At 35.1% G+C, this 16,622-nt stretch overlaps 1 protein-coding gene across 2 annotated transcripts; it reads right to left on the reverse strand.

The window, feature by feature from the left end:
* Positions 1-8,958: 8,958 nt before the first annotated feature.
* EMB976 (Tetratricopeptide repeat (TPR)-like superfamily protein) lies at positions 8,959-14,132 on the reverse strand. Of its 2 annotated transcripts, none has more exons than XM_028065017.2 (8): positions 13,508-14,132; positions 11,903-13,319; positions 11,503-11,814; positions 11,011-11,115; positions 10,836-10,923; positions 10,618-10,739; positions 10,286-10,350; positions 8,959-10,004 (listed from the first exon to the last, which is right to left on the reverse strand). In XM_028065017.2, exons 1-8 carry the CDS (start codon positions 14,045-14,047, stop codon positions 9,441-9,443), a joined length of 3,213 nt encoding a protein of 1,070 aa, XP_027920818.2. In that variant the 5' UTR covers positions 14,048-14,132; the 3' UTR covers positions 8,959-9,440. The 2 variants fall into 2 exon arrangements, with proteins under 2 accessions (XP_027920818.2, XP_027920819.1); XM_028065018.2 differs by having other exon boundaries at positions 11,903-13,333; positions 13,508-13,674.
* Positions 14,133-16,622: the final 2,490 nt, after the last annotated feature.

Consider the following 16,622-nt stretch of genomic DNA (forward strand, 5'->3'; position numbering starts at 1 on the left):
CATATTTATAGATACCAAAAGTAGATATAAGAGGACGATTAATCATTATAGCTATAACTAGATGGAGGGGTTATCCAACACTTAATCTCCTAACTTAGACATAATAATTTTTAGGTGCAATCACTATTTCTACCCTCCTCCTCAAGCTGGAGCATATAAATTGTATGTATTAAGCTCAAAACAAATAAACTCAATGAGGTTCCCTTAATGACTTGGTCAACATATCTACTACGAGTTGGTCATTCTATCCAACAAACTCAGTTCATATTTCTTTTGTTAACAACTTTTCACGAACAAAATGGCAGTCTATTCCTATATGTTTAGTTCTCTCGTGAAACACTGGATTTGATGCAATGTGGATAGCAGTTTGATTATCGCAATACATCTTCATAGTATGGATGTCACAGAAATTAAGTTCTTGAAGAAATTGCTTCACTTATAAGTTCACATGTTAGTGATGCCATGACTCTATATTCAACTTCAACTGTTGACCGAGTCACTAAACTATGTTTCTTACTTTTCTATGAAATAATGTTTCGTCCAAGGAACACACAGTATCCAGTAATAAATTGTTTGTCAATAGGAGAGCATGCCCAATTTGCATCACAATATCCAAAGATATGAATGCTTCCTCTATTTTCATATAACAACCCTTATCGGGAGCCTTTTTTACGTACCTTAGAATATGAATGATAGAATTCCAATGGCCAACACATGGAGATTGCATAAACTGACTAACCACTTCAACTGTAAAAGATAGATCAGACCTTGTAATAGTGAGATAAATTAGTTTTCCAACCAGCCTCCTATATCTTTCTAGGTCGGAGAACAATTCACCTTCTTCAGTTGTTAATTTCTGATTTGGGTCCATAGGACTATCTATTGGTCTAATATCAATCATACTAGTTTCTTGTCGTATATCAAGAGCATACTTCCTTTGAGATATTACAACTTTATCTTTAGACTAGATACTTCAATGCCCAAGAAGTATTTGAGGTTTCCCAAATCCTTGGTTTGAAAATGTCTATACAAGTGCTACTTTAATTTAGATATTTCAATAGTATCATTTCCTGTAATGACTACATCATCAACATATACTATTAGGTAGACACATTTCCCAAGAGAGGTATGTGAGTAAAAGACTGAGTGATCTGCCTCACTACGTCTTAACCCAAGCTTGTGGTGATTGTTTGAGGTCATATAAAGAGCGATGCAATTTATACCAAACTCCCCCTAAGCAACAAACCCAAGAAGTTTCTCCATGTAAACTTCCTCCTCAAGATCACCATGAAGGAAGGCAATTTTTATATCCAATTAATGAAGCTGCCAATGACAAATAACTGCCATTGCAAACAAGAGACGAATAGTGGTCATCTTGGCCACGGGAGAGAAAGTGTCACAATAATCAAGGTCATAAACCTAAGTATACCTTTTTGCAACAAATCGGACTTTGAGTCGATCAACATGACAATCAAGGTCCACTTTAACTACATACATCCATCGACAATCAACAACCTTCTTGCCTGATGGGAGGGGCACGAGCTCCCGAGTATGACTGTTTTCAAGAACCTACATCTCTACAATCATGGCTTGTCACCATCAAGGATGATCGAGTGCTTCATTCACATTTTTGAGAATAACAATAGAAGAAACTGAGGATAAAAGGAAACAATAAGAAGACGACAATCTATGATAGCTAAGAAAATTATAAATGGGGTGTGGATTTTGAGAGGAACGAGTACCTTTTCTGAGAGCAATGGCCAGCCTGAATCACCTTAAGCAGGAGTCGTGGTACCAAGAGACAAGGGAGAAATATCTTAAGTAGGGGATTGATCATGTTCTTGGAAAATTGGACTATTTGTTTGGGTCTTGTGTTTGAGAGGATCAATATGTGGAGATGATGACTCAAGAGGACTTTGATCAAGACTTGGATTGACAGGGATATTGGAAATATTGTACTCAACCACTGGAATAAGAATGACATGTTGTATGACATGAACATATTGAACAAATCGAGATAAGCCAGTGGTTTGTTCAAAGAATGTAACATTGGTAGACATGTAGTATTTCTTGGTTTTAGGAGAGTCACATCGATACCTTTTTTGAAGTTGTGAATAGCCCAAGAAGACACATTTGAGAGCGCGATCATAAAGCTTGTCTAGCCTTGGAGACATGTCATGAACAAAACATACACAACCAAAAACTTCAGGAGAAATGTGAAAGAGAGGATTATCTGGAAATAAATAGAGAAGGGGACCTTATGATTGAGAGAGGAGGATGACATCCGATTAATAAGAAAGCATGTAGTTAAGATGGCATCTCCTTAGTGATTGACTAGAATATTGGCACTAAGAAAAAGGGTACGAGCAATTTCAATCAAGTGTCTATCTTTTCTTCTGCTATACCATTTTGTTGTGGCGTATGAGGACAAGTGGACTAATGCAAGATACCATGTGAAATAAAAACAGCAAAAAAAGCATAAGGGAAGTACTCTTTGGCATTGTTATTTCTTAAGATTTTTTATTACTTGACCAAATTGATTCTTGATTTCACTTAAAAAAGATGTGAAGATGGACAACAATTTCATAAGATAAACCCAAGTACATCTCAAATATTCATCAATGAAAGTAACAAAATACCTAAAGCCAAAAGATGAGACACGACTAGGTCCCCAGATATCGGAATGGATGATAGAAAAACTCGAAGTACACTTTGATTGAGACCTTTCAGGAAAGGTAGATCTAACATGTTTACCTAGCTGACATAACTCATATTCTAAGGTCTAGAGACCAATAAGTTCAAGAAACATTTTCTATAATTTGGATAGATGAGGGTGGGCAAGTCGATCATGTAACATTTTAGGATTGGGAGCTGCAACACATGACACTCATGGAAGAGATCCAAAATGGTATAATCCTTATGCTTCATATCCTTCTCCAATCTGTCTCCTCGAACCACGCTTCTGTATAACAAAAAATTTGTTATCGAAGGTCACAAAACAATTTAACATTTTGGTTTACTGGCTAAAGCAATTTAATTGAAGGGTCAATTAGGGACAAAAAAGGTAGATTTTAGATTTAGGGATGGAGATGGGAAGGCTTGACCGACTCCCTTTGAGGAAGTTTTAGAATCATTGCCAAGGGTTATAAAATGAGAGTTTTTCTTGAAATGAAATGGTTGAGAACAAAGAGGTATTACCAGAAATGTCATCAGAAGCACTTGAATCAATTACCCATAATTGTGACCTTCCATAAATTGAGAGATGAAAGTTGTTGATGTACTTGGAGCTTGAGATGATTATGCGAAGTTGTTGGACTTGAGTCGTAGGTACCCTTGACACTCGTCCTTAGTGAACTTGGATTCAATAGTATCAGTCTATGAGACATTGACTGTTTTAGAAGGAAAACTATGTAAGGAGTAATAGTTTTCCTGTGTGTTACCTATCCTTTTACAATATGTGCACTGAGAATGGTTGCGACCATGACACCACTAGAGCAAGAGTCTCCAGAGTTTAAGGTGTTGGGACACGAACCATGCGTGAGATCAAAATGTCCATGGAAGGGACCTCATGAAAGGTCAAAAGTTGTTCTCTAATATTATTAAAGTCTGGATGTATAGCGTGGAGGATCATCACCATATAATACTTGTCAAGTTTTTTCTTCATTTCATCTAAAGATTCGACTTCCGAGAACATTTGCAGTTCTTCCATAGCAGATTGGGCTTCATTCATGAAGGAGATCATATCATCGTTGGTCATTCTTCGAGATGCCAACTTGTTTGCCGAATCATAGAGCGTTGGATATTATTTGCATAGATGTTCTAAGCCCTTTTCCAAAACGAGTGACATGTTTTGAAGGCTCAGAGGGACATCAAAAGTCGTGGTTCCACCAACTACGACAATAGAGCACATAGTTGGAAATGTTCCTGCTTTCACTGTTCAGCATTTTCAATAGGTACGTGGTTGTCATCTTTCTCTAGGTGGTTGTGATGTTCTTGACTAAGAAACCACATTTTGATGACAACCGGCCAAGATAGATAATTTTGGCCATTTAGTTTCTCGGAAGTAATTTAAGGGCTTCCAGAGAATGAAATAACACTCACAGCACTTTCAGTGGGCATTTCTGATCGAGGGGACAAAAATAAAAAGGAGCTGCAAAAAATAGTGAAGATTTTTGAATGTCCTAGGGAGGTTTCCGCAAGGGTGGTGTCTGGACTTCACCAAAGTAAAGTTTTGATGGACAAAACGGGCAAAGAAGGCTCTGAAGATAGCTATGGAGGTGGCGCGATGGGGATCTAACGACGGGATGGCAGCGTAGGGACAGCACGCGCCTAGCTATAGTGGACGGAAAAGGTGTGCGTGGAGGCGCGTAGGGACGAGTCTACCTTCGGCATTGGTAGGGATGGTTGTTGCTTGGAGAAGCAGTCTAGATCCGGTGGTTTCCAGACATAACTACGACGGTGGACAGCCATGGACAATGATGACAAACGTTGGCAGACGAGACAAGATAGAAACCAGAGCAGGATCGATCAGCTCTGATACCAACTTAATATTAAACAGTTAAAAGATATTTTGAAGGCTTAAGAGACCCTTCTTATGTTCCTCATATTTATAGCTATAATTCATTCAATATTAATCATCATAGCTATAATTCATTCAATATTATCAATAAAATTAAAATTATCTTAAAAGACTTTTCCATGATTAGGATGTGTTGATTATCGTTACTTTATAAAATTTATAAAACTTTTCCATGATATATTCAATCAATCATCATCTAATCCTATTGTTGCCCTTTATGTTAAACCTTCATACACTAAAAGATATTAAACATAAAATATATATTTTTTATGTATCTTTGTTCCTAGAAATATACATAAACCTTGACACACTAAATCATGTTATAGAAAACAGAAAAGCAAAACACTTAGGTTCCCAACAGGTGAATGCCCACTTGTGGGCGTTGGTGGCTGTGGATACATGATGCATAAGTACGATCTTGCTGCTGATCATGTAATTGATGCTAAGATTGTTGACGTCAATGGTAATCTCCTAGACATCTCGAGGCTTTAAGTATTTTGGTAACAACTTTAACATATTAGCACGCGTGAAAACCAGGGTTCACTCTCAAAACTTCTTCAGAGACCAACAAAGCATACTTCCTCTTATCTCCAAGGGGAACCTAAATATATTAATGAAGTCTTAAAAGATAAATATTGAATATGTGTCTAAAGAGCTTAATCAATATTATTTGATATTATATGCGTGAAGAGCTTAGTATTATAAAATGCAACGTTCATCCATATTTTCACAAATATTCCTTGTTATAGTATATAATAAATTGATTTGTAATATTTTGACTTTTCATTGAACTTATCATACTTTTTCCTTGATTTCTAAGTTCATCTCATATTGAAAACCTTAAATAATTACATGACAAAACACAAAAATTGTTGCAATTCTTTTTCAAATTTATTAAAATGGTGTAAATTTAAAAAATGGGTAAATCGTGTCTATTTGATTCAACTTTATTCTAAAGAAGTCGTGTCAGCGTAGTACCTCTTGACGGTGATAGGTTTCCATCTTTCCAAGAGACAAAGCAAGGCCCAGAAGGAGTTGAATAGGAGGCGTCAGTGTAAGGAAACTTTTTGCATTGTAAGAGATGGAAGAAAAAGGGGAAAACATAATCCTTGATAACAAGAACTGCTTAAACAAACGATGGCGCTTAAACAAAATGGTAAACCTTTGTATAAAAACAAAAACCATTTTTAGAGGTTGAGTTCCAATACACTCCTCTCAAGCCAGATGATGAATAATCAGCATCCCGAGTTTGGGAATGATGATCTTGAACGAGGTTCAATAATGAAGTGTCCGTTTTGACATGACTTGTTTCACCATATCCATAGCATTTGTAATTTGAAACAAAGTTTTTGTTTTTGTTTTTATATTTTTTGTGATGTCCTCTGTTTTTGTTTTTCATAAACTTTGTAAATATTTTCATCATTAAGTTCATATTCTAGAAATTAGTGTCATCATTTTTTATTTTATCTTTGCCTTTAGAAATTTCATATTTAAAGGCAATGTGATTTTTCTTTCTTTATTCTTCGTTATTATTGAGTCTCCCCAACTCTAACTCATGTTAGCTCAACTTCTCAAAGAGAGCAACCATGGACATATTCGTAAGATTTTGCGACTCCATTATTGCATACACCTTTAGTTGCCAAGACCTATTCAAGGATTTCAAAATCAGTGTCAAAATTTTACCTAACCAAAGAGATGATTGACAATATGAGTGAATTTTTTCTGCATATCGTATATTGTTTCTCCTTGTAGCATCTAGAACATCTCGTACTCCTGGATGAGAGAATTTTTTCCTTGCTCGTTTAACATCATCAATTCTTTCATGGGTTACTCTAAAAGTTTCTCATATCTCCTGAGCATTTTATTTCACATCAAGATCCTGTAAAACTTATCCAAGGTTAAAGTAGATGAAATAATATAACGATTGACATATTCGTAAGATTTTGCGACTCCACTATTATAGTGACCTTTGGTTGCCAATATCTGCTCAAGGATTTCAAAATTTTTATATTAAATTCGTTAGTGTCAAAATTTTGCTTAACCAAAGAGATGATTGATAGTGTGAGTGAATCTTTTTTGCAAATTGTATACTAGTTTACCTTATAGCACCTAGAACATCTCGTATTCCTAGATGAGAGAATTTTTCCTTGCTCGTTTAACATCATTAGTTCCTTCATGGATTACTCTTAAAATTTCCCACATCTCTTGAGCATTTTTACACACAAAGATCCTGTAAAACTCATCCATGGTTTAAGTAGATGAAATAATATTTCTAGTCCTAACATCATATTGAGCTATTCTATTTTCTTTCGCAATCCATCGCGAAAAGGGCTTAGGTTCCTACACATCATTAACAATAATAGTAGGTAAAAGTGGACAATTTAAAATTGCATCTTAAACACCTCTATCAATAGACTCTAACAATATTTGCATTTTTACTTCTCAAAAAGGATAATTTTCCCTAGCAAACAAAGCAAATGTTAACCGAAGCACCCTTGGCAAAGGTTTGAATTTGTCCAATAATTTTCGAAAAAATTGAATGACTTATCAAAGCAAACTGTAGTACCAATTGTTAGAATCGCGTAGCAAAATATTTGCATTTGGACAAAACCAAGAAGATGAAGTGAATCAATCTGTTTAATAAAATCATGCTTTTAAAATCTCCTTTCAATATCAAAGTTGAATTAAAATCTTTCCCTTTATAATAATAATAGTTAAATATAAAGAGTATGGAAAGAGAAAATTGCACAAAATATTTTTATACTAATTCAAATCAAAAAGATCCTACGTCCAGTTGTTAATTACTCTTAAAAGAGAGATGAACTAATTGCTAAAATTAAACTAATATTAAAAATATGAATAAGAACACTTTAAGAAAGAAAGCACCTCTCATGAAGGCATACGAGATGAAAGACATCTCCTTTGAAATAAGGGATGAACATCTTTTTTGAGTCTCACAAAGGATGAAAACACTTCTCTTGAATTACATAATAGGTGAGGAAACACCTTTTTTGAATCTACAAGGAATGAAGGATGAACAATTTCTTCTAGCAACTTGAACGACACTCAATCACACAAAAACCTACTTGCTAAAAGTTATCGTTGTACCCACACTAGGTTTTTCAAAATCTTTCTACATAGAGTTATAACCCAACTCCTATATTTTCAAATGAAAGTTTACCACTTTATTTATAGCAACCATTCTCGAAATTAGGTTAAGAAATTGAAAAGTCAAGTCACAACTATCGTTGATAATCGATCATCAGAAGTGATAATCAATTATCACAAACTTTTCTAAAATCAATTTCTTTCACTGTGATAGTCTATTACCAGCAATGATAATCAGTGGCGGAGGATCATTGGGGCAGGGAATGGCCATGGCCCCCCTCCCCTCCCAATAAATTTTAATTTTTTATATTATATATATTAATTATTTTTAATTTTTTAATTTTTTTTATTATATGTAATATATAGAAATTGATAAAAGTTAAATGAGGTATCTTTTTATTTATTTTATAAGGCATAACATTTAATGTTAATAAATATTAAAATATAAAATCAAATATAATAAATAATAAAAATATTTATTAAGATATTTTTTATTTTTTCTCATTGTATTTTTAATTTTTCCACAAGTTATATTGATCTCACACTCTCACATATTTTCTTTTCGTTTTGAGAAAAAAGAAACACTTAAATACAAACTTATTCTTTTTTTTCTTTCATTTGTCATTTGTTCTCTTTCATTTGTGAAGACAAAAGGTAACTTTCTTGCATTACTTGATAGTGAAATATTTGTTTAATAGTTAATGTTATTTTTTACCACATGAGCCTTATATTCATTTTTTGTGATTATAGGAAAAAAAATGATTGTACTATGTGTTTTTTCATAATCATCTTTTAATGGGACTTGATTGTCATTGATTTTTTTCTTTTAGTAACTTAATTTTTTATTTTTTTTAATTAAATTATGATAAATTATTTTTTAATCTTAAACATAAAAAAGAAATAGGTATATTGATGAATAATAAAAGAATAGATTTATTTCCTAGATGATCTTTGTGCATGCTTCTTTATGACTCTCTATATTAAGTCCTACAAACAATTTATTCACTAATATATTACTTATTACAAAAGACTCAATCAATTATACAAACAAAATACAAATATTTCAATATCTTGTCATCACTTTTAAGTTCTAGGACTTGGTTTTATCATCATCAAAATTTACTCTTTGAATGATCTTCATCATCTTCTTTTGCCAACAGAGCTTCATCCACATAATTTCCTGCTACTCAAATTTTGGAAACCAAAGTAATGGCTACCTCATTCTAGATATAATCAACTGATATTAGACAGATTTTAGGGATTGACGTGACTAGCAGAAAAAAATACAGATTTAATTATAACAGCAGCCTCCTCCAGATTGGGGGTATTAAGGGTAGATGATGTACACTTAGCGCAATTTGAGAGCGCCAGTAAACAATACAATAAGCCTTTGCCACTCCAACTACCCTATTTATCCTACCAGTCACAGTTTAGTAAGTTACAACTATACAGTGTTAGCTTCAAGTGTATATGATCCCTATCCTTATCTCTACTCTTCTGTCTTTGCACACACTTGGGGTCTCATCCCTTCAATACTGCCATTTCATTAGTTATAGAAACAGCTTGGAAGGAACATAGAACGCTCAGAAACTCTTTGTGCCTGGAGTCTCTACAATATCTTTAAGTCCATTTAACAGACTTACACCTTTCAAAGGAAGGTTCGGCAAGAAGAGCAGTCAAAAGGCAAAGGTTGCATAGCAACAGACGTGGACCAAGTCCATCCTCAGAACCCTTCTCAAAGTACAGAAGTATCTCATGGAGTTTTCAATCTCTCTTCTGATCCAACTTGAAGATTCTTCAGGAATGGGATCCCCTTGTTGTTCATTGAAATTAATATTTCTTTAGCTTTCCTTTCCTTTCTAGCAGATCTGTAAAAATGCACAGCTGCACTCATGATAAATCTGTCTCTTTTTGTTGATTCGTGTATACTTTCAAAAAAGTTGATTCCCTCTTCCACATATCCATATTTCAGGTAACCATTTAGCATTGTACGGTAACATACTAGATCAGGAACTAAACCAAAAGTTGATAGCTCCTCGTAAACCCTCTTCGCTTCCTCAATCAATCCAGCTTTTGTGAAAGCGTGAAGTAAAATATTAAAATGGACACAAGATGGTGGAATGCCTTTACTCTGCATAGCATGTAAAGTTTCTTCGGCTTTATAAAAATTCCTATTCCTCGTGTACCCTTGGACAAGGGAAAGATACGTGAAAGAATCAGGCAAACAACCTTGCCTCTGCATGGCCTGGAAAATTTTATCTGTTTGGCGAAGATCTCCGGCACTAGCATATACATTGATCATGATATTGTAACTTACCTGCATTCACAAGCAAAGGCAAGGACTTAGCACTGAACTATATGGTGCCTGAAAAGCAACATATTCCTTGTTGTACAATGTTGGAAGTATGATAATGCACAACCAATGAACTACAAATAACCATTAACAGCGTCTGACTACAATCAACATACAAATTGTACTTGGAGTTTCTTTAGAGCAAGATATGATTTATTTAGCAAAATTATTACATACAAAAAATAAAAAATGGACAAGGACTGGAAGATTTTGGGATGAAAATCTGGTGAAAATATCAAATTTACCTTTCCAGGCTTTATACCTTCTTCCTGCATTTTACTGAACAACTGCGAAGCTTCAAGAATCATACCTACAAAATTAAATAATTATGATTGCAAAATCCTAGGAAATACCAAACATGAAAAAGTAAACAAAATAATAATCGTATAGATTTGAGAATATCGAAGTGTTAATCTTATCATGTTTGTGCTCTCCGTTTTATTTTGAATCATACATTCATATCAGGTACTATTAGTGAAGATGAATTATGGACATGAATTCCAGCCAGATACAACGTTGCATTCATAATTATGAGAACTCATCTAGGTTGAGGTCCAAAGGTCAAAAGGTCAAATACCAGCTTTCCCATAATAGCCTATCAAATTCATGTATGTTTTTTCATCCAGCGGGACATTAATTGAGCTAGCTTTGTTGAACATCTCCACTGCTCTATCCAACTTCTGATCTTGTCCATAGACACTGTGTCATCAGTTTAACATTACATCAAAAAACCAGTATAACCAAGAGGATAGATATAAAACTTCCGAGTCAAAAACAGCCTATCAAAACTATAACCTTATCATTGTGTTGAATGTTTCAATTGATGGAGCAACACCAGAGGAATTCATGCGGTCAAAAATACTGGATGCAAATTGCAATTTGCCTGCAACACCAAAAAAATAAACATATAAATAAGCAAGCCTCCAGTTTCATTTACCTTTCCTATTCATGTAGGATGCTTGATATCAACCTGCTTCAAGCATGGCCTTGATAAAGGTATTGTAAGCCACAGTGTCAAGCTCCAGGTTGTCTTTAAGACTGTTGTAGATAAAATTCTCAGCCTCCAGATGTTTTCCTGGAAAAGAAATAGCATGAAATTATCTACCAAATGCCAAATAACGAAAAGCTAAAATGGTGCGTCACTTCCACATTTTCAGAAAATAACAGATATGTTTGAGTTTTAACAATTCCATGTGATAATAGACATCTTAAAAATAAAATCTAATTCTCATGCACTAAATGCAACAGGACGCCAGCATCCCCTTAAATGCAGCAAATTACTGTAGGAATTGCTGAAAGGACATGGAAACTACCATGTTCAAAGCCCTATACAAAATCACTACAGTATTTTACAGCACTTTGCTAACATACGAATTATAGATTGTAAAACAATTAGTTTGTTGCATGAATCAGGTTGATTCATGGGTCACACTCAAGTTACTTTACTTTTGAAGGGCCATACCTCCATTGGTCAAAGAATTTACAGCAATGCTCATTCCAACAGCGCCTAGATCATGTCCTTCCTCGGTCACTTGCTTGTATAGCAAATATGCTTTCTCTTGTTTACCACATTTAGCATATGCATTGATCATCGAGTTATACAGCAGTTTACTAGATGTGGAGGGATTTACGTATTCTGCAAAGATATCTTCAGCTTGTTTCAGCATTTGTTGTTTGGCATAATGGCTAATTAAAGAAGCTACAGTGGCTTCTTCCATTCTGCAGCCAAGCTTAATTAATTGATCATTAAGCAATTCTGCTTTACTGATTTCTCCTGGAAAAAGAAAACTTTATGTTAGAAATGGAAATTTCAAAAAACATATCAAAGAATGTGGTATACGATCATTTTTACATAGACAAACCTTCTTTACACAAATTGATGATGAGTTGACTAACAACTTTTGATCCCCCTGCAGCATAACCCAACAGCAGTTTTAGTAATAATTTTGTCCTGCTGAAGTTGTCATTTGTCAGAAATAAACTGAGCATCAGCCCAAGAGCTGTGGCATCAAGTTTGTCAATGGGCTCAATGGCCACAAGTTCATCATTAGATTGTGCATCCCCCTTATGTTCACAGAGAATCCAATAAAATGTCTTGAAGAATTTATCACTTTGAAAAGATTCATTCTCAACCACCTGATTTGTCAACTGCTCAGCTTCTGGCAGCATTCCTTCCTTACAGTAAACCTTCATAACTGTTCTATAAAGCTCCTTGTCAAAATGCATCCCATCCTCCCTTATTTGGATAATGAACTCCTTTGCCTTATTCATCAAATTAAGCCCCACATACAAACTGAGCATATCATTACAGGAACCAGCATCAGGTGGACCTGTTTTGGAGAGAGCTAGAAATGTTCCTTCAGCAGATACTACATCTTCTTTCATCACATAGCACTGCAGCAACACAATATATGCAAATCGAGAGAACCATATGTTACTAGACTTCATGAGTTCAATAACTTGTAAGGCTTTGTCCACATTTCCTGAAGTAAGATGGACTTGAGCCATTGCCAAATATGTTTTCTCACTGGTGAGTTGACCACGCTGATTTGTCTCTTCAAATGCTTTGCGAGCATCCTCGTATAAGCCAAGTTTTCCATAAATTCTTATAAGCAAACCATATATGACTTCATCAGCATCAATTTTGTTGCTTACCATTTGTGAAAAAAGGGACAGGGCTCTAGGGTAGTCCTCATATTTGTAATATAAAGATAAAAGTGAAGCACAAGTGTAATTACTAGGAACTATCCCTCGAAAAATCATATCCTCATACAGTCTTTGCACTTCATCTCTGTTGCCACTTTTAGCACTTATATTTATAAGCAGATTATATGTTACCTCCTCGGGAACAACTCCATTATTCCTCATCTCATCAAAAGTCTTGAAAGCATCTTGATACAGCCCTTCTTTGACAAGAGAGGTGATGGATACTGTATAAGTAAAACTATTAGGTATCACCCTTTTTTCCAACATATCGTTCCACATCTCTACAACCTCTCTATGGAGTGATTTCTTTTGCAAAGAAGACATCATAAAGTTGAAGACAGCAACAGATAGAATTGTTCCCCTTTCTTTTACAGCAGAATAAAAAGACAGCATAGCCTTATGGCGTCCCCATCTAGCATACGAACAAAGCATTGTACCACAAGCAACTTCATCTGGCTCACAATCCACATCGAGCATCTCCAAGAAGATCTCTTCTGCCAGTTTTAGCTTTCCAACTTGCCCATATAAGCGCAATACTATTGTGTAGACAACTACACTTGGTCTGTAGCTCAGCTGTTGAGGCAAAACTATCAATTCACTATATCAATCTCTACCGTTTGAGGAAAACAATATAAAACAATTGTTTTTTCTGGTCTAACTTTTTAATCCTGTAATTTTTAACTTGCATCCAATATTTAATAGAAAAGCAGTATAATGCCTATGGAAACAATAATAAGATTGAAGTGAAGAAAAAGAGGAACCTGCAATTTCATCCAAGAAAAGAAGTCTCTGACTTGCCTCCACCCCTTTTGCTCCTTGAGCACGACGCACATCTCCTTGAAGCTGAGTTTTCCGACAAAGGAAGCCATTTCCATCCTCATGTCGTAGTCGCCGTCAACTTTCTGCGAGAGAGAGCGCACTTTCTTTATTGCGGCCACGACGTGTTTGCCGTAGAGGTGACCGTTGCGGTCGTCTTGCAAGTACTGGAGCATCTGCTCGGGGGTTCTCTTTATCCACCTCGGGGTCTGCGCCTGCGGGCCCTGGTTCCGCCGCAGAATGCTCTGGTACGCCGCCTTCTTCTTTATGATGCGCCGCGCGTTGTCGTCGGACAGAGGCGTCTTTGGGTTCCTCGTCCGCGGCTTCGGCCGCGTTGGGTCGCTGAAACTCGGGGACCACGGGTCGCGCTGGATGGAGCAGCGAATGAGAAAGCGAGTGGGTCTCTTCTTCGTTTTCTTTTCCATAAGGGAATGGGGTTTTGAAGGTACACTCAAGTACAGGAAAGGGGATTTCAAACACTCCATCAATGTGCAGTTGCTCCCGCACAAACTTACCCTCTGTTCGTTAAATCAGCTTTTTTGCATGCACGTGTTTGTTTGTGGGGGAATTACGATAAGATGGACTTACGAAATGAAATCAGATCAAAATTGAATACTTTTATCTGCGTAAAAAGCTAATTAAAATCAAATTTCATAGTGCATTATATCTATTTATATTCATTATTTTCATGTTTACTTGTTAAATATAATTAATTTTGCTTAGGAAAACGATTGTTTGACAAAGTAAATGTTACAAAGTTTTTGACAAACTGACGTGGCATATATTAAATGATTTTTTTGAGTTAAAAAATGGAAAACTGCATGTGTGAGAGAGAAAATGAAGAAAAGGGACGTGGTTCAAAAAATGGGATTGTCTCTCACAGAATTGCTCTTGCCCTGGAGTTCATTTTTGGTCCGCTCTTAAAGCTTTTCTTCTCCACGGTGAGAGAACCATTCTTCTGCAAATTTTCATTGATTACAATTTCCGCTGCATTTTCCCAAACTCATTATCGTTGCACATCGAATCCCACCTACAAGAAAGCAGTTCGTCCCGACGGTGGTAGATGAAATCACAGCGGAACGTTCCCGATGGTGGTTGACGAAAAGTATTGAAGTTGCAGGTTAGGATTTTCGATTATAAATCAATCTGGGGTTTAGGGTTTTGATTGGAATCATGGCTTCTTGGAGTCAAATGTATTTTTGGGGTTTAGGGTTTTCATCGGAAACTGACGTGCTCCTTGTGATATCTGTGACAGCTTCGTGCCATTGTCGGAGGTGAGACGAATATTGAAGTGTGGTGTTTACGGAGCTCACTTATTTGCAGGTTATTTCAATTTTGCTTTTGTGAGTGTCATTTGAAACTAGCCTCCTTTATTTTGAGTTTTGTTCTTTGTGAATCCCTTATTTGATTTGAAATGGTTTGTTGTGTCGTGGTGTTTGATGAAAATATGATTGGATGGCTTAGTCTTACACACTCGTTGAATGAATTCTATTAGTTGGAAGCTTTATATTATTTGCATACTAAATGTTGCAATGCATTTGCCACATAAATAGTTACAGTTTGGTGTTTAATACTTTGGTTCATGTTTAAGTGATGTATTCTCCATTTGTCATATTCTTCATCTTTTCATTTTGATTTGGTTACAGTTCTTATTATATCTTTACATTGTGACGTTGTTTCTTTTTATTCTCAACTCATGTTAATTTGTATGTTAGTAATTGATTTCATATTATTTTGTTGAATGAACCTATGAATCAAAGTTTTACCCGAATCATATATGCTACATATGTTTTATGACAAAAAATGAGATTAAATTTTGTAGTTATGATTCTGTAAGAATATTGGAACTTTTGAAAACTCCCCTTGCACATTTTGTATCACTTCGGTACTAGTGTCAATGGTGAATAACATGAGCCTAGTTAACACCATTTAAGAATTTAGATTGGAACTTTATTTCCAAGCACATTCTATTGTGCTAATAATTTGGTTAAAATGTTTCGTATTTTTTATATTATTTGAATTCTAAAAGTTGCACTGTGTTTGCCACATAAACAGTTACAATTTGTTGTTTAATACTTTGTTCCTTGTTTTATTAGTTTGATTACTTTATTTGATCATGTAGTGTTGTGTGTTTTATCCGTTTTGGTGATGTGCTTTTTTGGTTTTTATGATTGGTTTTTTGTGTGGTCTTTTTTAGGTTTTAGGGTGTTGATGAGTGTTTGTTGATAACTCTACTAAGTATGGATATGCAACAAGGTAATGACTCCATTGAAAATAAGGTATGAATAGCGTTACCATACATTTGATTTGTATTTGACATTTTAATAAGTCCCATTAGTGTAGCTGTTTAATTTTCTTTGCAGATACATTTGAGGCATTCTTGTGGAACAAAATATCTTGCATCTATTAACAATCAGTTAACAGCAGAGCAAAAATTATTTATTGAAGGGACATGTTTCGGATGGTTAACAATGTTGAAGGAGCCTACAAAATTGTCTAGAAACCTTCTTAGTAAATTATGTTCTAGATGGGATGAAAAGAGTGGATGTTTTCAAATTAGATCCCAATCAGTTCGATTTTCTTTATTGGATGTTTGTGTAGGTCTTGGTCTTAGGGTGGTTGGTCCAAAATTCAATTTAAACGAAATCGAAGTGGAGAGTAATTGTAGGAAAATGTTTCAAAGTAAGAACGTCGACTTAAGCACATTGTATGACTTCGTAATGCGAAATAGTAAAGAAATTTCTGTACTTGACTTTTCTAGAGTTTATATATTGTTGGGCATTTGTGAATTTTTGTTGTCAAATCTTATTGGTAGGGTTTTCCCAATTCTGTTTAAGCTAGTAGATGATATTGAAGGTCTTGGAAATTTGAATTGGGGTGTTGTTGCGTATGAATACTTGGTTGGGAGCATATGTCGTGCTTCTTTCTTGTTTAAGAGTGGTGGAACTAAAAGACACTTCCATGTAGATGGATGTGTATATTTACTACAGGTATGAATTTTTGATTTAGTGTTTACTTTACTTGAATGATGTTGTAATATTTGTTGTTGATCGACAAATT

Source organism: Vigna unguiculata, chromosome 3 (genome assembly GCF_037176805.1).
Source record: "Vigna unguiculata cultivar grain cowpea cultivar isolate G323 ecotype 2 chromosome 3, ASM3717680v1, whole genome shotgun sequence".
Taxonomy (NCBI): domain Eukaryota; kingdom Viridiplantae; phylum Streptophyta; class Magnoliopsida; order Fabales; family Fabaceae; genus Vigna; species Vigna unguiculata.